At 35.3% G+C, this 24,063-nt stretch overlaps 1 protein-coding gene across 1 annotated transcript in view; it reads left to right on the top strand.

Annotated features, from left to right (window-relative positions):
• Pkn (serine/threonine-protein kinase N) overlaps positions 1-24,063 on the top strand; it is a 718,384-nt gene that overhangs the window by 398,562 nt on the left and 295,759 nt on the right. The window contains exon 12 of the mRNA XM_090368665.1: positions 10,314-10,477. Within this exon, the coding sequence (XP_090224791.1) occupies positions 10,314-10,477 (164 nt within the window). The remainder of the gene's footprint in view (positions 1-10,313; positions 10,478-24,063) is intronic.

Below are 24,063 nucleotides of genomic sequence, written 5' to 3'. Positions count from 1 at the left end.
CAACATTTTAAAAAATGATCAAGTATATTGCTTGTAATATTTGCGTTATATGCATTTATCCGGTCTAGTCATCATTCAGTAGAGTATTAGACATCGTGCGTAACAGAAAGTTTACTTGAACATTGTATCATAATTAATTCAACCAACGCGGTTACATTTTCGAAGAGCTAATAATGACCGACAGGAATGAAAAAGCAACAATGTCTGGGCGCAGTACGAAGACTATAAATGTAAGAAAAAGACTGAATTTGAAAAGTAAATTAGACGTTTTGAAGCGAATCGATTCCAGTCAACGACAAACGGATGTGTGCCATAATTTAGGACTTGCAACTTTAACTGTAAGAACAATTATAAAAAAATAAAGAATTAATTTTTGCAGCGGGAAAGAGAGCTGTTCCACTGCAAGCAACTAGGACTAGGCCGGCTATTAGGATTGAAATGGAAAGACTTTAATTTTATTGAAGATAATATTCCAATGCAGAATAAAGTTAAATATTAAAAAGAGAGAGAAAGGGATTAGCCAATATGATGATCTGAAGAAAACTCGCCTAAAAAAAAAAATATATATATGTGGAACCATTTAAAACTGGTAAGGGCTGGTTGAATAGATTTAAAATCCAGGGAGAAGCCGCAAGTGCAGATCAAGGAGCCGAAACTTTCAAAAATGAACTTTTGTTAAAATTATTGAAGAGGGGTATTATGTGTTATAATTCTCAATAAGTTTTTAACATAGATGAAGCAGGACTTTTGTGGAAACGAATGCCTAAAAGAAGTTTCATATTGAAAGAAGAAAAAACATGCCAGGTTTCAAAGCGGTGAAGGATCGGTTGAATTTATTGTTGGTTTTAACGCTGCGGGGGATTAAAATTAATACCCCTTTTAGTTTATTTGGAAGAGGGCCAAAGTTCAACTCAAAATCCACACATTTTTCATGATTAAATTCATCAATTAAATTAAATTCATTATTTTAATTGGAATTTTAAATTTACTTTTGATACGCAAGTAGTTACCACATAATTATACATATGCAATGCAGAATATTTTATTTGTGCAAATATTTGAATATTAAATATTTTGACCAACATTTGTGCATCTTTTCATTACTGTTTATTATTCATTAGGAAATATCCTATGGCACTGACCGCAGCTCATAAATACATATGTTACCTTATGGGAAAGCGGCGCTCGCTTAGCGCGGATTCACTTAGCGCTCTGTTTTTCCGGAACGAATGATCAGCGTTAAGCGGGGGTCACCTGTATATAAATTAGAATAAGGATTAAAATAAAAATAAAATAATGCCAGCAGTACGGCAAGACCAGAGTGAAAAAGGAAATTAAACCTAAATTAATTCAAATCAAACAGGGAGGGAAGAGAAGGATGACAAGAGTAAAAATATTGCAGCAGAAACTCTAAATTAATTTAGAAAATCTAAATGTACGAATAATAATGCTTTGAAATTTAAAAGCTAATTAAATAGAAATTTAACGGTGCCTCCTCTGACGGGCACCAGGTCCAAATTTATGGAAAATATCACCAAGCAGAGATATAAACCACTACAATAGAGCAAAAGTAAAAAAAAAAAAAAAAAAAAAGACTGACCATTATGCCCCAATAGTCAGGGAATCGCTGCATTTTGAACGCTAGATAAATCGCCGCAAAGGAGAATCGATCCAAAGATCAGTCCGCCAAACCGATCCTCAGATTGAACCGCCAATGCAGGGAATTGAACAGCGGTGGTCGTGATGCAGCGAAAATCAAAAATAGAATAGACACAAGCACTCCAATGCAAAGACACACTACTGACAAAAGTAATCTTAACCCATTTGTATAAACGAAAAATGAATTATGGATGGCAGCACAGGTGCAGCATTAGCAATTTGCCCACTATATCATGTGATTTTAATTAATTTAGGTTTAATTTCCTTTTTCGCTCTGGTCTTGCCGTATTGCTGGCATTATTTTATTATAATCCTTATTCTAATTTATATATATATATTCGTTTAATTGTAGATTGTTAATGATTATTGGTGTTTTTCATATAAGTATTAGTGTTCATACAAATTTGTAATTAAGTTATCCTAGTTTGGTTATCTTCATTCCATATGGCTTATACATTTTGAGTTAAGATAAAAAGTAAATGCTAAATGATAATGATTTTTCATAACATTTTACTAATGAAAACATTTTATCTGTAGCAAGATAATTATTAAATCTTAATTTCTGTATAAATTTATATAATAATACTAAATCTTAAAGACTGTACAAATTTATATAATAATATAATGTATTGCATTACACCACGTGGCCGTCAATCCCCTACTTCACCGGGGACTTTGAGTGGATTGACAGCCCTTTTCGACATAATGCCACATACATCTAAACGTAATAACCACATAATATATATATAGCTTATAAGTTGTTAGTATGACTGTTTGATGATTTACTATACCATGTAGGCATTTTATAACTGTCTACATTAATATTTTCAATAAATGAAATGCTTTTACTTTTGAGGTTATCAATTTCTCTCATTGGCTCTATCTTAAGGTGGTTAGACTGCTCTATCTTAAACTCATTGGCAACCCTTTTCCATTAGCATATTTGAAGTTTTATTTTCTTAAAGCTTGTAATATCATTTTGAGATTTCCAATTAATAAAATTCTTTTTTCTCAGACCATGTTGTTCTGTTGTAGATTACATTCTTAATTATTCGTTACTATTCATTATCTGGTGTTTTGTTTATTTCCCATTTTTCAGGACTATATATAGCTTATAAGTTAGTATGACTGTTTGATGATCTACTATACTATGTAGGTATTTTATAACTGTCTACAGTTTTTGTTCTCTCTTTTCACATTCTGATCTTCATCACATTTTTGCATTTTCTTATATAATTCATGATTCAAACAGATTGTAATGCAACATCTCCAATTTGGCCAAATGGCATTCGGGATCATCCTGCATATTCCAAAAGTTGCAAATTATGGAAGCTGGGGGGAAAAAATACAGAAGTTTAAAGTTGAATCTGAAGTGAACTATCAGGAAGCAAGATAACAAATATTGAAAGACACTCCAGCACATACATATGCTATTAAGAATTATTGTTCAATTGCTACTCAAACCATTGATTCAATTCTGCTTGACAAATCACGTGCTGAGTGGTCTAGAGCTCAGCTTTCAGTTCCTCAGCCTGCTTTACTGCAAAACAGTAGAGACCAGACTTGTAATACCCCAATTTCCATTCCCTCTACTAGTGGCATCAAGTCCTGAAGTGAGACCAGAATGGCAAAATAAGAATCCTCTAATAAGAGCCAAATTAATATGGCAGAAATGGACATAGATGACAAAACTCAAGAAGAACCTATATTAGAAATTTATGTTGAAGAAGACATGGACACTGGATGTCCTACCTTTCCCAAAAAAGATTAGCATAAGCTTACTCACTCTAAAAATGCAAACAGACCATCCTACCCCTAAAACTAAATACTGCAGTGTTTCTTACAATGGAATTGTCGTGGACTATCTATTAATATAGATGAACTTTGACCTAATCTGAGATTTCAATCCAGCAGGCATTTGTTTACAGGAAACATTTAACTCCACAAGTAACCCCCTTAATAAAGAAATGTACTTTGTATAGGCATGGCAGGAATGCAGCAACTGCAGCCTGTGTAGGTGTAGCGGTGTTAATATCCATTAATAATCCGTCTAGGCAAATCTGCTTAAAAACTAATTTAGAAGTTGTTGCTGTTAGAATCGAACTTGGAATAATTTTATCTCTTGTTTCTATTTATCTTCCACCGAACCAAACATATGTATTCAGAGACTTTGATGAGCTCCTTGCCCAGATACCATCTCCTATATGTTTGGGTGATGTTAATGGGCACCACCCACCTATGGGGAAGTCTTCATATGGATAAGAGGGCAGCTAATAGAAACATTACTGGACACACACAATCTAACTCTGCTGAACACTGGTGCATGTACTCATGTGCATTTTCCCACAGGAAACACTTCTGCCATAGATCTAACTATCTGCTCCTCCGCTATGCACCCAATTATACATTGGTATTGGATAATCCCCACAACAGCGATCATCTTCCAATTACTTGTAAATTCCAAACTACCTCCTCCTATCCAAAAACTCGCTGATACTGGAAATTTACAAAGGCGAACCGGATAAAATTTTCCTTAAGTGCAGTTTTAGATTGAAATTTCATTCATAATCAGTCAATAGATGAAGCTACTGACCATATCACTAAACAGATAAAGCTATTCCTAAGTCGTCGACTCATCCATGCAGGCACAAAAACTACTTCTGGAATGATAAATGTAATAGGGCAAAAAAAGAAAAGAATAAAGCTTGGAATATTTTCCACAAGCATTCCACTACTATTAATCTTATAAATTACAAGAAACTTAATGCTAAAGCATGACAAATAAGAAGAAAAGCCAAAAAAATTCCTGGATACAGTTTGCTTTCACTATCACTACCACTATCTCGAAGAAAGGTTTAAGTTTTGCAAATTACAGTTTCTGGAGACTAGGCACCAGTGAGGTGATCTAATAGAGGTGTATAAAGCCTTGAATGGTTTGAGCATGCTCAGTGCTGATGGGATCCTTCCTCTTGCTCAGAATAATCACCTGAGAGGGCATAAATTCAAATTGAGGAAAGTCAGATGTGGGATAGACATGTGGAAATTTGCCTTTAGCCAGCGGGTGGTTGGTTGGTGGAACAGACTTCCATCCCTTGTCGTTGAAGTTGATAGCCTAAATAAGTTTAAGGCTCAGCTGGACAGGTATCTCGAATGAACAGAGGGGTGAAGTGAAAGTGGTTTTTTTTTTTTTTTGGCTGATGCTGCATAAGCTTGCTTTCTTGCATCAAATGCCTCTACTAATGCTAATCACAAAGAACACCAATACTAGATTCATCCGGAGGAAAATCCAACATCTGAATGGGAAATATTCATTGTCATCCTCCCCTATATTGATATGTAATGAACAAGAACTGTCTTCCCCCAAAGACATAGCAAATGTCTTTGCAGAAGCTTTTGCCAAAATTTCAGCAACAAATTCATATGATGCTCCAGTCCAACGAATTAAAGAGGCAGCAGAAAGGCAGAAGTTAACTTTCAACACCGGTCTCTGTCTTCCATATAATCAGCCTTTTACAATAACTGAATTAAAAGAATCTCTTAATAGAGCACCCAATAGTGCAGCTGGCCCTGATAGTATATTTTATATTATGTTAAAACACTTGAATGATACTGTTTTACAAACTACTATTTTTTAACAGAATTTTTCAAGAACATGTTTATCCTTACTCTTGGAGACATTCATTTGTATTAGCTATCCCTAAACTAGGAAAAGACCTCTCTAATCCAGTTAATTATTGTCCAATTTCTTTAACTAGTTGTTTGGGGAAAATACTTGAGAAAATGGTTCTCAAGTGCCTCACTTGGTTTCTAGTCACATAACATCTTTCATAAAAATCAGTATGGCTTTCGGCAAAATAGGTCTGCATTCGATATGATGACCAAAGCAGAATCAAACATCAGAAATGCTTGTCAGAAAAGACCACCTAGTTATGGTAAGTCTGGATTTAGAGAAGGCCTTTGATACAACATGGCATTTCAGTATTTTACGAGATCTTCACACCTTTGGATTACAAGACAGGCTTCCTTTGTTTATTCACAGCTTTCTCCAGGGCAGAACCTTTCAGGTTTGTTATCTAAATGTTCTTTCTAGAATCCATATACAGGAGGAGGTGGGTCCCTCAGGGATCTATTTTGAGTCCTCTATTTTTAGTAAGAATAAACAACATTATCCAAGATATTCCAAGCACAGTAGAATTATATCATTATGCAGATGACTTCATGATCTCATTCCAAGGAAAAAATATGAATTCTATTGAGAGGCAGCTTCAGATCTCAATTAACAAAATTGAGTTGTGGATGTCTCACAGTGGCTACCACTTATCAGCACAAAAATCCAAATGTACTCATGTCTGGAAAAAACGTAAGATCCACCCTGAGCCTGAATTACAAATTAAAAATCTCACCATCCCTCTCTCCAATAGTATCAATCTCTTGGCCTAATCCTTGACAATAAATTAAACTTCTTACAATACATCACATACCTCAGAACCATTTGCTTGAAAAAATTAAATATCCTCAGAGTACTATCTTCATCCACGTGGGGTGCTGACCGATACACTCTGCTTTGGCTATGTTGGATATTAATCTGATCTCACTTGGATTATGGAGATCCAGTCTGATTCTGCCAGGAAAAGTGCCCTGATTCAGCTAGTCACTATCCATCACAGTGCTCTTAGAACTGCTTTAGGAGCATTCAGAACATCCCCCTGTACAGAGTACATATAGAGTCACACGAACCTCCACTCCATGGTCTAGTTATACACCGGTCTGTGATCTCTCTTTCCAACAATGGGGGAAGAAACAAGCAGCAGATCTCACCATCAGGAAACTCCATGCTGCACACGTAGCTAAACATTCTGTGTGGTTTCATATATGTACACTGATGCCTCAAAAAAAAGTACAACGGCAGTTTCTACTATCTTTTCTAGTTCTGTGTCTCTTCTGAGGGAATGCAGTGTCTATACTGCCGTATGTGTCTCTTCTGAGGGAATGTAGTATCTATACTGCCGCATGTGTCTTTTCTGAGGGAATGCAGTGTCTATACTGCCGAATTGTTTGCGATAAAGATAGCTCTAGATCATGTGACTAAACTGTCCTATAGCAAACAATGATTTATTCTGACTCTTTGAGTGCAATAACAGCATTAAACAATTCATTTTTTAACGCTGTTATTGCACTCCACCCCGTCTTGAAGCAGATCAGATCACAGATAAATGCGTTATCTGCTGCTAACCAATCAGTCGCTTTCTGTTGGATACCAGGTCACATAGGCATCAAAGGAAATGAATATGCAGATCAAGCCGCTAAACATCCAACTCACTGCAATCTCTCCTAACTATCAAGTGCTGTATACAGAGTACAAATCAGTCATAAAAAATGTGTGTGAAGAGCAATGGTTGCAAATCTGGAAGGCGCAGGGTGGAAACAAGCTGCTTAAATTTAAACACGAACTTAAGTTGTGGCCATCAAGCATGCAATCAGATAGGCAAGAGGAGGTGATTCTGGCTAGGACACATATTGGGCACACGCATCTAACCCATATTTATCTACTCATGGGGGAAGATCCACCTATTTGTACATTTTGTCATTTTCCGCTTACTGTGAAGCCTAATCTAATAAATTGCAACCATTAAAATAATTATCAAAACACAATTTTCACATCACTTACACATCTGCAAGAACCTTTAACATTACCTCATCTGATTGGAGATGATGCAAATCTAGACAAGTTCTTTGTTTTCTTGAAACAAATAGGATTAATTAACAGATTTTAACTGGTAATTACAATACGGAATAGAATTGGACACTAGTCCAACTCTGTTGCCAACTCTTAATAATATTTCCCGCTAACCGCATGCTCAAAATCCGCAATTTTTAACACTTAACCCACTAACTTTTGAAATTTTCATTTGGGTTAAATCCTATTAATGGTGCCATAAAAAATAATGGGTGCCTTAAAAATTTTTAAGACCTCAATATTATGTCCAAACAAAAACTTCCAAATTGCATATTGAATGCAGTTAATTCTGAGGAACAAGTCGAAAATAACAAGAACCGTTTAACGGAGTTGATCACTGAATTTCTTGGTTGGCGAAAATTTATATTTTTCAGAGTACAGCTTTTTTTTTTAGTGCATCAGCTTCTGTGGTCATAATGCACCTCCCAATTTTTTTGCATTTTACTCTGATCCAAGCCCGAGGCGGGATTCGAACCCGCAACCTTTGGGTTGCCAGGCAGGCACTTTACCAACCTGGCTAGCCAAGGCGGCACAGCTTTTTGTGAAGTTTGCAATCTTGAAATCCGGCTTACAAAAAGTAAATGTAAAACTGATATGTTTAGGCCTGACGTAGCCGAGTGGTCAGGAGCGAGAGCACTCATTCCTTGAGTGGACTGGGATTCAAGCCTGTGACTACTAAATACGATAAATATTTGTATTGACGATTTATTGTGAACTCTACTGACTTCGTTGTCGTGACGGAGAATAAACAGAAAAATTATTATTAGATGGGGTTGTAAGAAACCTTGCCGTAAAACAAAGAGTATTAGACATAACTCATTTTTTAATGATAGTAGATTATTGTTATCTCAAAATTTATTATTTCTATACTTCTGTTGCCAAAATTGGAATCAAGATTGCATTGCTCTTGATTTAAATATCAATAAAAACATTGTTATTGAAAAATGCAAAGATCTGAGGAGATATGCATGATATCAATAATTGATTAAGATAGTTAACTAGGGATGATTTCAGAAATACCTATCGAAGTTTAAATTGATGAATCAGCATTTTTCAAAAGAAAATATAATTTAGAACGACTAATAGGAACACAATGGGTTTTTGGTGCATTCGAAAGAATTATCAAACGATATTTTTTCGTTATAGTAGAAAATAGAGATAAAACAACTCTATTATCAATTATAAGAGGCTGACCGGGCTAGCCGAGTGGGTAAAGTACCTGTCCGGCAACCCAAAGGTCGCGGGTTCGATTCCCGCCTCGGGCTTGGATCAAAGTACTGCAAAAACCTTGGGAGGTGCAATATGGCCATAGAAGCCGATGCGCCAACAACTACCAAATCAAAAAAAAAAAAAAATTATAAGAGAGAGAATATTACCAGGTACAAGAATCATCAGTGATGGATGGCCTGCATATAAAGATCTCTACCGAGACATTAATCATACCCATGATGAGGTTATTCATCGCTATAATTTTGTTTCTCCAGATGATTCAAGTGCCCATACTCAAAATATTGAAAACACTTGGTTACATGCCAAAGGAAAATTAAAATACCAGTTTGGAACACAGGATAGTCTACTAGAAGGTTATCTATATGAGTTTCTATTTAGAAGAAAATTTTCTAAAGAAAAATTATTTAATTATCTTATTTTTGAAATAAATAAATAAGAAAGGTAAATTTTTTTGTGTTTTGAAAGTTAATTGAATTTTTGATTTTCCCTAATTTTTTATTTATTAAATTTTTTCTAACTTTTTTAAGCATATATTTTTTATTTTTTTATGGCACCCATTAATAGGATTTAGCCTTCATTTGTTTGTAAGGATTTAAAAAATATATATAAATAGTTGTTTATTTTCTGTTTTTAATATAAAATAAATATCTATTTTCCATAAATATCTAATTAAAGTCGAAATTCAATACTTCCTCATCATATGCTTCTTGTGTACCCATTTTGCGAAGCACTTCTTCAAGTAAAACAATTTTTACAACACTTTTCAACTCTTTTGAGCCTGTATCCATATCGTATCCACATTTTTCGATTTGATCGAACAATTTAAAGCTATGACCCAACGGTCATGTCGTTTGTCCGCGAGTGTAACTACGTATTGAAATTGATGGGTTCCCCTCAGGGGAATCCCCAAATAATATAAAACCGATTCTTCGCTTTATAAAAAAAAAAAAAAAAACTGTGAAATAAGATATCTCTCTATGTTTACGATGTATATCAATAAAACATTTCAATTATGAAATATTTATATTATTAAATTAAATTAATTTAAATTTAAATTTAAATGTTACACTGCCGAAATATATAAAATGCTAAACATATTTAAAAGTTTTACATTTATACTCTTTTCGCTAAAAAATCCGCTATCCCCTATTACATATTTTAATCCTCCAAACCTGAAGCAATTCCGCTAAATTGGCAATGCTGTCGGGCACAATATCGTCTTAGCAGCCCCAGTGCCATTAAATAACATATCAACCAATCTTGTTTCCTCAAGTTAACATTTTTATTTCTCCCAGTTTCTCCTGAAGGGAAATGACATTCTCATCCTCCCCCATATCCCACTCTAATCTTACCATACCATCTTTTCTTTTACATTCATTCTCCTCACTTAAATCTTTAGGAATAGCCACCTCTTTTATATATTTTTATGTATTTCTCAAGATTTATTCTGTAGAAATTCAAATTCAGTTTGTCACAGTTTGTTTTTCTGTACAACTCTCTGCTTGCCTGCAGTATTACAATACTGTAGATTTCAAGAATCTTTCATGTTTACGATTTGTTTTATTAAAAAATAATCGTTTTATCGTTTTTAACTACTTTTTAAGAGTGTTAAGATAAAAGTGTAAGATAAAAGTGCTACAGTATTTTAAAAGAACTGTTATACTGAATTTTTTTTTTCTCCCCTTAGGAACAGAAAATAAGAACCGCTCATTGGATAGTGTTGTGGCAAAATTAGATTTTGACTCTCATAATGAAAGCCAAGAAGTCACAGTAACAGATGGTATAAACGATAAAGTTGCACCCTCTGAAGAAGGATTACAGCTGACTTCTACCTTGGATAGTGATGTCAGAGTATGTTATCATAGTGCTTCGTAAAAAAATGAATATTATTTTTTTATTAAATCATCACCCCTAAAAATTCTTTGAATAGATAATTCTTTGCTAAAGTTTATATAATAAAAATTATGAAGGGAATTGGTCAACTTGACAAAAAAAATCATTTTCATAATTTATTTCTACTTTGCATTGCTTAATGCCATATACAAATTTGCTTTTTATTTGTTTATTTTTTTTTTTAAACTTGGTATTCAGAATATTTTTCTCAAAATGTAACTGAAATTTACTTTCATGGTTAGCGGGCTGATTATTTCTTTTTTCAGTGACAAATTGCCTCATTAGTAGTTTAATTGAGAAACATCAAAAACTTTCTAACTTGTTAAACAAATTTATTTGTCAAAAAAAAAAAAAAATAAAAATAAATAAATAATTGTCCTTTATCCTGTTCCCAGAACCCTATAGGAATTGCTTTAATGCTGTTCATAGGTGAAGTCTTAAATTTTTAATGGAGATATTGTAGTAAAACCTTTTGCTGCAGTATTATGAATTTTGCTATAGTATTTCAAAAGTATTGTGATTTATAACAACAAAGTGAACAAGTGTGGTTTAGAGCATGAAAATATTTAGAAAGTTTAAACTGACCTAATTAATATATGATTAATGCTAATTTTTCTTTCAGTTTCACTAGAGTATTTTATACATCCATGAATCTAATTTTGTAGAGTTTTCTTGGTGGTGGCTGTTACTAGTTTTTAAAGAAATACAAGTGTTATGCATGCCATGTTGTAGTGGTGGAAGGAATGATACTGAGAGTTTGTCACAGTTTTGTGTGCTTTACAAATACATAAACATCATACATAAATTTGACTAGATGTGTGCAACCTTTGAATTGAGACCATATCAAAAAATAAAAATCATGGGCTGCTTCAGGAAATATTTACATCACAGAAATCTAGAAGGTGTTGCATTCAAGTGTAAAACATCAGCCTGCTTCTTTACATGTTGTTTGTTCTCTCTCATGGTTATTGTGAATGGAAGTACTTAATCTTTGAGTGTTATTAGTAAGTCTCTTCCTTAGTTTTGAATTTCAGCACTTCATTTTTAAAAATAATTCATAGATATGTGGTTTCATATAAAGATATATTACTCTCCAAAAAATATCTGAACATCCTTGTTTTCATGGTCTTTTGGACCTTCCTGGATAAATGAGTGACTCAGATTGGTATGCAAGAAGGTAATGTATGAGTCACACAAGATAGTAGCTTTCATTGTGACATGTGGTGCCGAGCTGATCGATTTTAAAAGGAATATTGTTGTCATCCTGCACCATCGGTTTCTGATATTACCATGAAATGGAAGTGTGACAGCACCACTGCCCAGCAGTGCACAAGAATACTGCCTAAGCACACTCCATGTTTAGGTATTCAAAAGGTTATTGCAACAATGACCTCATCAGATGTCCTTGCAAAGTATCAACAGGTTTTGAGGTCTGTATGTACACACTATGTATGGAATGCATAAGCATAAGCATCACTAATTGCAGTCAATAATCTCACAGTAATTGGTCAGTAGACTAGTGACAAATCTCAACAGAGCTTATTTTTATCAGATGGGCAAAGTGAGGAATGCCTGAAGAATCTTTCTGCTGCTGGAGTGCTGTGCATCAAGAGTGAAGTTCAGAGGAAGGGTTATGCTGTGACACTGTTTCTCATAGTATAGCCTAGGACCTTTGTGGGAGGAACTGTGAATACCGAAGCCTACCTCAACATTTTGGACAATTCCATGCTCACTTTGATGTGGCAGGTCTTTGGTGCAGACTGTTTGTTTCAGTGAGATAATGTCTCTTGCTGTGTTGCTGGTACTGTTTAAGAATAGTTTGTGGACATGGCTGTACAAACGTTGCAGTCATGACTGTACAAACATTGCAGTGGCTGGTGCAAGGTGCTGATTTGAAACACTAGTGGACACCAGTAAGATGAACTGGGACATTGGGTGAAGGCCAAACCAACGTGTCCAACATCACTAATTCAACTGGATGTTTTACTGAAGGAATGGAGTTGCAAAACATTCAGGACTGTTGCAGTCTATTGTTTGTTAACAGAAAATTCACCAGTAGCAAGTGATGAAGAGATGCTTTGTATTTCCCAAAGCCTTGGAATCTTGTTCCACACTCTGGTTTTAAAATTCCAACTTCACTTCAGTTGATGTTGGATTCAAGTTTAAGAATTCTGATGTTTCATTAAAAGTTGGAAAGTGTGTTCTAAGTTCCTATTTGCAAGTTTCATTTCCCACACATACAATGGCCTCAGGTGCCAAAAGTTCTTATGTCCAAGTGATCACTGTGTGCTTTCAGTTGCCCTTTCTCAATAGCAATATAATATTTTTTTTTTTTTTTTTGCCAATTTTAAATTTTTATGGTGTAATTCTGTTTTTCTTAAAAGCACAAAAAAAAAAAAAAAAAAAAAAAAAAGAGTCCAAATAATGGAATCATAACATTTTCTATTTTTTTTTTAGTTCTGTTAATGACATCAACTCCTATACCTGGGTTCTAAGTTATTGCTGCCCTATAATAAAGTTTGGATCTTGCTGAAAATAAAACAACCAGGTACTAAAATCCAAAGATATCTAAAGCAGATATATTCCCCCAACCAAATACCTATGATTCATAATAATTGACCCATTGCCTTACATATCTGTAGGTGAGCTTTCTCTGTTTTTGAATTGGAAATGCCTGTTATATCTAAATAACTTATATCAAACCATTATTTGCATCACTCAAAGTTCTTACAGAATTGAGTTTCTAGACATGGTAAGGAAATGTAGTTAAGATTGGCGTATGGAAACTGGGAAATACTAACACTCAGCTCTGTTAACGAAACTAAACATTTCTGCTAAACTTTCTGTGATAATAACTCCTCATTCCTCTATTAAGGAGCTATTTCATGAAAAACTCAAATGAGGAAATAATCGAAGAGCCACATAACAAAAGGTTCAACCTTCTAAAAGGTTACTTATTAATACCCATTATGGAGATCTTTATAGAAGATAGATAGCAAAGGGACTTGTATTGTGTGTATACCTTCCAAAAAAAAAAAAAAAAATGTCCACTGTCATAGATGAATCAGTTGTACTGCTACACTGTTCCCAAGTACTTAATGAATAGTAAATGATAATTCACATTAGTGGTTAATTTTCATAGTAGTCTATAACAAAATCCCTCGCAGACTGAGAAGAATAGTTTGAAAATTCAAAAATGCAAACTAGGGACAAAGTACATGGTTATATAATGAATATTACATACTAAACTGTATTGAACAGTATTATTTACAAAACATATTTAAAACTTGTCAAGACTTGTATCTGTCAGGATATACCACAATCTGTTGTCCAGTTGTATTCGTATCAGCCATATAGTACAAGGAAGCCCCAGGCTTTTGCTGCAACAGCTAAAAATAATAAAATATATATATAAAATTAAAAAAGCATATTCATTTCCCTACACACTTAGATAATTATCTAGCCAATCTGTAAATTTCTCCAAGCCATTAGCCTCAGCTATCCATAGAGCTAATTTATTCCAACAATTGTTCATATCATCCCAAAGGAGTGCTGCTTGGCATGGTCATTAACAGAGCTCTCCTAGCCTTTACATCATCTGTAAATTTTGACATCATCCCATATATTATTTCATTGATGTCATTTAAGAAACTCAAAGCAACAGTAGTCACAACCTAGTAGTGATCCTTGGGAAACCCCACTTCTTACATTTTGTAAGAAATGGGGCCTTGTGATCTTTTTTTTTTTTTTTTTGCAATTCCAACATGTTTCTGCTTATACAAGAAGCTCTGGAACAGTCAGGTGCTTTGCTGGAATCGAGGTAAACTATCAAAATTATTTTCTTCAACCAGTGTGATTGATTCTGTCAAAATACTTGTAGTTGAACTCAATTGTTTAAACAATATTTTTCTTAAACAAAACCATGCTGTGTTTTCTTCAGATCCATTTCATTCTAATTGACCATGTAATAACTCTTGGTCATTGCTTCCATGATTTTCCCTGCCACTGAAGTCAAACTACACTGCTTGATAAAATTAACTGAACATGTAGAAAACTTGGTGGTTATGGTGCAGCTTGCAATGAAGCAGGACAAAATTTGATATGGTGGTGTACCATAGAATAATGATGAAATGAAGAGATAGCAAGAAATTTCAGACAGGTATAAGGGACATTTATAGGGATTTTATAAGAATTACCAACAAGGTCACAAAATACGATCACGACACCAGTATGTCATATGATCCTCCTCCAACCACTATCATTCCTGACAACAGTGAACCATGCTTGATATAAGGATGTCTAAGATTTTGTGGCAACAAACCCCATTCTTCCCCAGCGCAGACCTTTGCTCACCAAATGACCGAGGAGTTTGCTGTCAGCGTGCAATGCGATACCCAGAGCATCCCACACATGTTTCATCAGATTTAAGTCTGTTGATTGTGCTGGCAATCACAGTCGTTGGATATCTTCAGGTTAAAGTTATTCTTCCACCACTTGAGCTCTATGTGCAGTGGCATTGTCATACATTAAAAGAAAATCTGGGCCAACTCTGCCCCTAAAAAAAGTCGCACATAGTATTTGAGGATCTGTTCTTGGTATCTCTGCACAATTATAGTACCCTTATCAAAAACATGAAAAGGGGTGCATTCTTTGATCATTTTGCCCCACATGAGAACACCACCTGCACCATAAGTGTCCCTTTCTCTGACAGTTTAGGGATGGTATGCATTCCTTGTCTCCAGATGAAAATAATGTCTAGAATCTGTTTGCGGGCCCAAACTGGACTAATCAGAGAACAGAATTGTACCCCATTTGTCAGTCCAAGTCATAGGTTCATGGAACCAGTTCTGACAAACTCTGCAGTGGTTTAGGGGTTAAGGGCATACAAAATTAAGCCTTCTTAACACAATCCAGTTGGAAATGTTTTCACTTGTGGCTGCAGCAACCTCAAGAGATGGTTGATGACAGGCCATCATAGGGTTCCATCTTGCTGTTAGAGCCAGATAATAGTCTGTTCTGGTTGGCATAGCCCTCAGACTTAGCCCACCCTATCTTCTGAAACTGCTTCCACAGTGCCGAGGTGACACTGCATGACACATTAGGACAACATGCCACTTGTGACTGCCCAGCTTCAAGTCATCCAACAGCCTGCCATCTCAAAGATTCATCTAAATGCTGTCTGAGTACTGGAGATGCGGCTATCCCACTTAGCAAGCCAAAAAATGGGAATGAAGTTGTGGTCTCAACCTGTGTTTTTATAAGCATGAATAATTTGCATAATGTGTGCCTCTGTAAGGTGGTAGATCGATTTCTATTGGACAATCAGAATTTGCATGCCAGGTTGGCTGTTATATCAAATATTTGACTTTGGCAACACTGTTTGCAATAAAAATTAATGAAAAACGTTTTGTTCTGTTAACTTTGTCGAGCAGTGTAGTTGGTAATTACAAACTTCATTCTCTAAACAAAATAAACCCAATGTATTGACAATACATTTGCACTTCTTCAATCCAAGGAAATCTCTCCTGATTCCAGTGATGCCCGCATTAGCATTAGTAGAGGCATTTGATGCCAGAAAGCAAGCTTATGCAGCATCAGCCAAAAAAAACCACTTCCACTTCACCCCTCTGTTCTTTCCAAATACCTGTCCAGCTGAACCTTAAACTTATTTAGGCTATCAACTTCCATGACAAGGGATGGAAGTCTGTTCCACCAACCAACCACCCGCTGGCTAAAGGCAAATTTCCACACGTCTGTCCTACATCTGTCTTTCCTCAATTTGAATTCATGCCCTCTGAGGTGATTATTCTGAGCAAGAGGAAGAATCCCATCAGCATTGAGCATGCTCAAACCATTCAAGGCTTTATACACCTCAATCAGATTACCTCGCAAGTGCCTAGTCTCCAGACAATGTAATTTGCAAAACTTAAGATTTTCTTCGTAAGAGCAACCCTTTGTTCCATTCACTAATCTTGTTGCCCTTCTCTGTACTCATTCCAACAGCTCTACATCCTTCTTAAAATGAGGCCTCCAGACCTGTATACAGTACTCGAGGTGTGTCCTGACCATTGCCTTATACAAGGGAATAATCACCTCCTTATCCCTGCTAGAAAAATTCCTATATATCACTGACAGTACACCATGAGCTACTCTCGCAGCCCATCTGCACTGCTCAGAGAACATATCTGCCTGCACAACCACCTCCAGGTCCCTTTCATTCTCTACCACTGTCAGTGTAGTACCACAGTGTTGATACGTTGCTCTGGGGTTCTTGTTTCCCATATGTAGTAAATTTCATTGACAAATGTTTGTTTACATTTGTCAATGAAAGGTGGCAAATGAAGTTTACTTCATTTGCCACCTTTTAGCCCATCTGCTCAACCTTTCCAGATCCTGTTGCAGCAGCATAGTATCAGTAGTGTCATTGACAACCCTGCCAGCCTTCGTATCGTCTGCAAACTTGGACATTAAGCTTGATATACCATCATCAATATCATTTATAAATATAGAAAACAATAATGGACCCAACACTGAACCCTGAGGGACTCCACTAATAACATTAGTCCACGATGAGCAGTGTCCATTGATTACCACTCTCTGTCTTCTCCCCCTCAACCACCCCTTTATCCATAGCAGCAATTTGCCTCCAATGCCACACTGCTCCAATTTGTGCAGCAGTCTTCCATGTGCAACAGTATCAAAAGCCTTTCTAAGATCCAAGTATATAATATCAAAGTTATTCCCTGCATCCAGTTCTTTTTTGACTGCATCATAGTATCCAATCAAATTGGTCAGGCAAGACTTCCCCTTAACAAAACCATGCTGTGTCCAAGCTCTAACTGAAGTCACGTCTAGATGATTCTGCAGTGCTTCTTTAACCAGTGCCTCCATTAATTTTCCTGGAACAGAAGTTAAACTCACAGGTCTATAATTACTTGTGTCAGCCTTTGATCCTCCTTTGTAAATTGGGGTCACATTTGCACTTCTCCAGTCTGTGGGTACCTCCCCTGTGTCCAAGGAAGCTCTCATAATTATGGCTAAGGGTTTGCTTACTTCCTTTGCTGCTTTCTTTAATATAACTGGATAGATCCCATCCACCCCGGGTGCCTTTCTTGTGTTTATCTTCAACAATTTCTCCTCCACTTTATTCTCAGTTATTACAAGATTCTCTAGCTTACTGCCAGAGTTGAATACACCTGTGGCATTCCCCTCGCTGAATAACTCCTCATGTGTGAATGTCGATGCAAAATATTCATTTAGTTTGTTAGCTACCTGAGCAGGATCATCAACAGTTGACCCATCGATATCAAGTGGACCAATCTGATTCATCCCCTTCCTTCTAGAGTTTACATTAAGTAAAGAAAGCTTTGCTGTTTTTCTTTGCATCCCTTGCCAAAGATTTCTCGTAATCTGCCTTCTACTGCCTAACCTCCCTTGTAACTTGGTTGACCAACTTGTATGTATCATAGGTTTCCGTGTCACGTGTTAATTTGTATGTATCCCATGCATTTTTCTTCTCTGCCATATGTCTCATTAGTTCATCTGACATCCATTTAGACCTAAACCTTGAACAATAAACCTTACCCTTAATCATGATTAACCTTAATGGTTCAATATGCTCTCCGACTGTCTCCCTTAAAAATTACTGGCTACATGCCACCAACAGGAGCCTTATTTGTCTTGAGGATCAAAAGTTTTTTTTTTTTTTTTTAATGGTCTTCTGAAATGAACTTGGCTAATTTCATACTTTCCAGTTTCATTAGAAATTTTTCCACACTATGAAGGATTTTTAAGCTGTAAATATCGATGCAAATAACCTGTTAAATTCATGCCCACCATCATCTGGGTTATTGAGACTTCCGCACCCATTATACAAAGGTCTGATTTGACTCATTCTTTCCTTCTCTGTATTCATATACATGAAAAACTCCTTATCTCCATTGTGACCTTTTGGCTAGTAATTTTTCATAAATCTGCTTTTACTAGCTTAACCTTTTCTGTTGTGCTGTTACCAATTAACATGTAACTGTTATAGGCTTTGGTATTTTTCATTGTTCTGCCTCTTTCCCATGCCCTCTCTTTTTGTGCTCTTTTAAACTAGCTAGCTTGTTATTCTTCCAACTTGACATCCTCCTCATACTGTATTTTCTTAATGGTTTATATGCATTCGTGGCTTCTGTGACTGTAGCCTTAAAGGAATACCATAATTATAATGAATTTGTGCACTGTGTGCTACTTCCCAGTTGATAGAGCCCATTTAGCACTTTAGGCTGTCATAATAATCTTCGTCCCTGAAATTAAAACCTATTCCTTTGCCATTAAAAACTGCTACCCCTTTCCTCATAATCAAACTTAGAACTTGATGATTACTCCCTGCTAATGGTTCCTGTAATGTCAGTTTAATGATGTCATCTGGTTCATGGATTGCGATCAGGTCTAGAATATTTTTGCCTTTCCCCAGTACTTTCCTTAACATGCTGATACAAATAGCAATCATATAGATGATTTAAAAATTTTGTTCTCTATATTTAGTTTCCCTCCCACATGCTCTAGGCAAACTTCAGAATGATGTTGTTTTGAAGGCAATATTTTAGAAAAGAAATATGGTAACTTTGGACTGAGTATCTTAATGTTAATCTAATTTAATTTTGCACCAAGCTGTTCAAAGAATTCCCCATAATTGTGTGTATTGATAGGTTACAACTGGCGAGAGAGGAAGTGAATGAAATAGTCAATAAGAGTTTTAAAAATTAATTTCGTAGTATGAACCAGAGCTGTAATGCTCAATACGTTGATATCAATATTTGTAAAATAATAAGAGAAATTTGCCTCAGTATAATACGTAGAACACTTCCGCATGAAGCAATTAAAATGAAAATCAAAAATCTTACATTACAGTAAAAAAATAATTAAAAATCAATTGAATACAGCTAAATCAAATGAAACAATTAATTAAAAATCAATCTAACACAATTCAAAATTAAATTAATTAATTAAAAGAAATTTAATGAAAAAATTGCAAAACAATTTTCCTTCCTGAAGCTGACAACGCTTTTCGACCGTACGTCGTGATCACAGGAACAAAAATTACCGAATAGGGGCGAGCGTGAAGCTTAAATATGGATTATTTGTCTTCGTGCATGTGTGTAACCAACAATCATAATATTAAAAAATACTTTATTTCTGTCCCATACGTTGAACAGTGGCACAAACAGCTTAACAGATTCTTTAAAGATACCGAATTTAAAATTGTGTCCAGGCCAATATGGAAATTACACACTATACTGAAAAATCACTCAGTCCTTTCCTCGTTTCCAACACAAATAAATGACCTGGTGTACAACATTTCTTGCGGTGATTGCAACTCGTCGTACCACGTTTTCTGCTGAATTTTTGTGTTAATCAACACGTGGCCTCAGTTCGTGCTTCTCGTTCAGCAGTGTCAGAATTAGCCTTTCATGCCATTTATGAAAAACATACTTTTTTATTTAACAAGGTCAAAATACTTAGTGCCAACCTAATTATACCAGACTAATTGCAGAAACTGTCGAAATAAAATTACGTGAGAATTCTGTTAATGTTTGCCAGCCATTTCTAATCTCCAATTCGTGGGCCTTTACGCACATGGGCGAAGACAAATAGTCCCTATTTGGTAATTTTCGTTCCTGTGATCACGACATACGGTCAAAAATCGTTGTCAGCTTCAGGAAGGAAAATTGTTTTGCAATTTTTTCGATAAATTTCTTTTAATTAATTTATTTAATTTTTAATTGCATTAGATTGATTTTTATTTACTGTAATGTAAGATTTTCGATTTTCTCATTTTAATTGCTGGAGAGTATCATACGGAAGTGTTCTACATGTTATATTGAGGTAAACTTCTCTTATTATTTTACAAATATTAAGTGGTCAATAAACGAGTGCTGTTAAGGAAACTTGAAATTAATAACTGTGGAACTTATCAGGTATAATGTGAAAGGATTTTGCTTTCCCTAAAGTGACTGCAGTGGTCTTAGACAGATTTTAAATTATTTTCAATGGAAACTGATATTGTGAACAACCGCAAATTCTAAATGAGTAATGTTCAGGGAAGTAACCATAAAAGGTACTAAGCTTTTTATACCAACTAAAAGATATTGTTCAATGTTTCAACTTAAATAGTTGAACTGATGAGAAGATTAGTGCCAGAATACCAAAATGCATGGGATGATTATAAATTTTAAAGAAATATAGAAACCAACAGTAGATAAAAACTATTCTGTAATCTAGTTACTGGGTGTGGGTAGGCAAGCTAAGGCAGATTATGAGAAGTCTTTGGCCAGTAATGTGAAGAAAAGTAGTAAAGATTTTGTTGCTTATGTTAACATTAGAAGGAACAGGATGAACTACTTTGATCTGCTAGATATGGATGGCATAGCCTGTTGATGATACTATTCAGTTCACTAACAAACTGTGTAAATATTTTGAATCTACACTCACAAGTGATAAAGTTTTTATTGATGTGGATAACAGAAGTATTTCTAATTCTAACTGCGATGATAAATGATTTTCTGATACTTTTGAGAGGAAAGAAGAACAGAAATTGTTGAAGCTGAAAGTAAATAAGGCACTTAGGGTGACAATTTATCTAGTTATATTGAAAGAAGTAGCAAGTGACAAGATAAGCAAACCTTTAACCACAATCATGAGAGCATGCTTTGATTTGGGGAGGGCGTTGTCCCTACAGATTGGAGTCTGTGGTTACAAAAATAATGCAGAATCATTTTGAGGTGAATGCATTTACACAGCATGGATTTGTTAAGGGGGAAATGTTGTCTGGCCAATCTGAACTGGATGCAAAAAATAATTTTTGCATCATATACTTAAATTTCAGTAAAGCTTGTATTGTCCAAAATGGGCCGGTATGACATAAGAGGTAGGTTACTGCTATGGATAAAAGGATAGTAAAAAATTCAGAGCTACAGGGCTCAATAAGTTCCACGATTTTTTAATATATTAAAAAGTAAGAGATTACCTCAATCTTTTTCATGGAATGCTTCCTGTCAATTCTCTCCCATGTGAAGCTATCCTCACTCCTTTATAAATCAAACCAGATTACAGGCTAAAAATAAAACAGAAAATATGATACCCATTAATAATACCAATAAAACACACTTTATTTCCATACCGTACGTTGAACTTTATTTCCATACCGTACAAGTAGCTTAATAAACTCTTTAGAAATACTGAATTCAAAATTATAGCCAGGCCCATGCAGAAGCTCTATTTAAAAAATCACATAATTCTTCCTTCTTTCTTGGCACAGGTAAATGATCTTGTGTAAAAGATTTCATGTAGTCAGTGTGATTCATCGTATGAGGGTTCCACTCATTGCACATAAGAGTTAAACAACATGCTGCTTCCATTCATGCGCAGTCATGTCAAATTGGCCTTTCATGCGGTCAATGATGGTCGCGTATTTCTATTCAATGAAGAGATAATTTTAAATATACATCACAGTTACATAAAATTATTAATCACTGAAACGCTTGAAATGAAACTACACGAAAATTCTATTAATGAGCGACAGCCTTATCGAATTTCTGATTTCTGGTCTTTTTTGGGCATGCACCAAAATAATCTCTATATTTCAGAGTCAAATGCACACACAAACACTTCTTCCCATCCTTTGAACACGGTGATCAACTGAGAAGCGTGGTCTGCTTAAGGAAGGGAAACTTGCGTTTCGTTTAATTTGAGTATTCATCCAAATCGTAACTTTTAATCTGTTTAATTTTAATAGTTTTTAATCTTTTTAATTGTGATTTATTTTAATAGTGATTTTAATTATTTATTATCGGAAGCAGTTTTAACTATTTATTTTGACACAGTCTTCTCGCACTGATGGTCTTGCTGCGGTGGTTTGATGTGTTTCGGGGTCGGATGGGCTCTCGGCTTTCGATTCTGTTGCGCATCGGATTTGGTCCTATCTCTGTGACTGAGGGAATTCATTAATTTGTTTTTTTTTTTTTCCATCTTATTTTATTCGTCACATATGGGAGAGAATTGACTGGAAGCATTCCACGAAAAAGATTGAGGTAATCTCTTACTTTTTAATATAAAAGGATAGTTGACCATCAGGAGACCAAGAGTGGTTATTAGTGGAGTTCTTCAGAGTTCGGTTCTGGATCCCTTATTGTTTTCAATATCTATTAAAAAAATTCATGAAGCAATATGAGAAATGGAACTGAGGTTTAACATGGATAAATGCAAGGTATTGTATATGGGCAGCATTAATCTCAGAATAATGTACAAGTAGGGCAGTATGACACTCAAGGTGGTGGATAACAAAAAAGACCTAGGGATAATTGTACTGTCCAATATCAAGGTCCCTAAGCATTGCAGACAGACTGCTAGGTCTGTCTGCACTGCTCATGGAGGTTTTCTAAGTGATATGCAGGAATTTTGACAGTAAGGAGTTGATTATCCCATATTTCTAAGGTAATGGTTAGGCTACAACTTGAGTATATAACATATGAGTCTGAAAGCCTCATTTTAGTAAGGATATGGTTCTGTTGGAATGAGTACAAAGAAGAGCATCATGGTTGTCAATGGTTTTCTTACCAAAAAAAGACTTTAATTCTCTAGATTGCAGCATCAGGAACTAGTTACCTGTGAGAAGACCTGATTAAAGTGTTTAAGCCTTTAAATGGATTGAGTAAACTAAATGCTGGTAGTATCCTTACTCTTTCATGGATGTCGCATATAAGGGCACAAAGATTTAAGTTGAAAAATGTTGGTTGCTGGATTAATGTACATAAATTTGCTTTCAGCTGGACGAAACTTCCATCTGGTGTATGGAAGTATGTAGTTTGAATAAATTTAAAGTAAGATTACACAAATTATTTTTTGGCTGATGTTGTATAAGCTTGTTTCCTTGCATCATTTGCCATTACTAATATAAATGTTTTCTGTCTTGTTGATAATTTTATTTCAGCTGCATAATGTGTAAAGAGTTTCTTTTAGATTAGGCAGCCTGCAATTAATAAAAAAAAATAATAAACTTTCTGTTTATACTGCAGTATAAACAGAAAATTTATGGTCAGAGGCGTTCACAAGGTAGACAGAATACATGAAACAGCACTGTATTCAGCAGTCACGGGCTTGAACCCCGGTCACTCATGGCACGTGTACTTATGCACCCGTGTGCCTGACCAATTGGCTATGGTGGCCTACTTGTTAAAGAGGGCTGGGAGTTGATCAAAAATGTAATCATGAGCTAGAAAAGTGTTACTTCTGCAGTTTTGTTTCTATTTAAATTTTGTAGTGACTGTTTTCTGTACGCAACTCTAATGTTGTTCCAAATGCCTGTACAGCTCAGCCTTAAATTTATTTAGGCTATCAACTTCCACAACAAAGTATGGAAGTCTGTTCCACCAATCAACTATCTGCTGACTAAAGGCAAATTTTCGCACATCTATTCTACAACTGCCTTTCCTCAATTTGAATATGTGCCCACTCAGGATCTTAATCTGAGCAAGTGGAAGAATAAGATCCTGAGTGGG

Source organism: Mastigoproctus giganteus, chromosome 2 (assembly GCF_048544385.1).
Source record: "Mastigoproctus giganteus isolate SK-2022 chromosome 2, ASM4854438v1, whole genome shotgun sequence".
Classification (NCBI taxonomy): Eukaryota; Metazoa; Arthropoda; class Arachnida; order Uropygi; family Thelyphonidae; genus Mastigoproctus; species Mastigoproctus giganteus.
The sequence above is the reverse complement of the archived record's forward strand: the minus strand, read 5'-3'. Positions and strand labels throughout refer to the sequence as shown.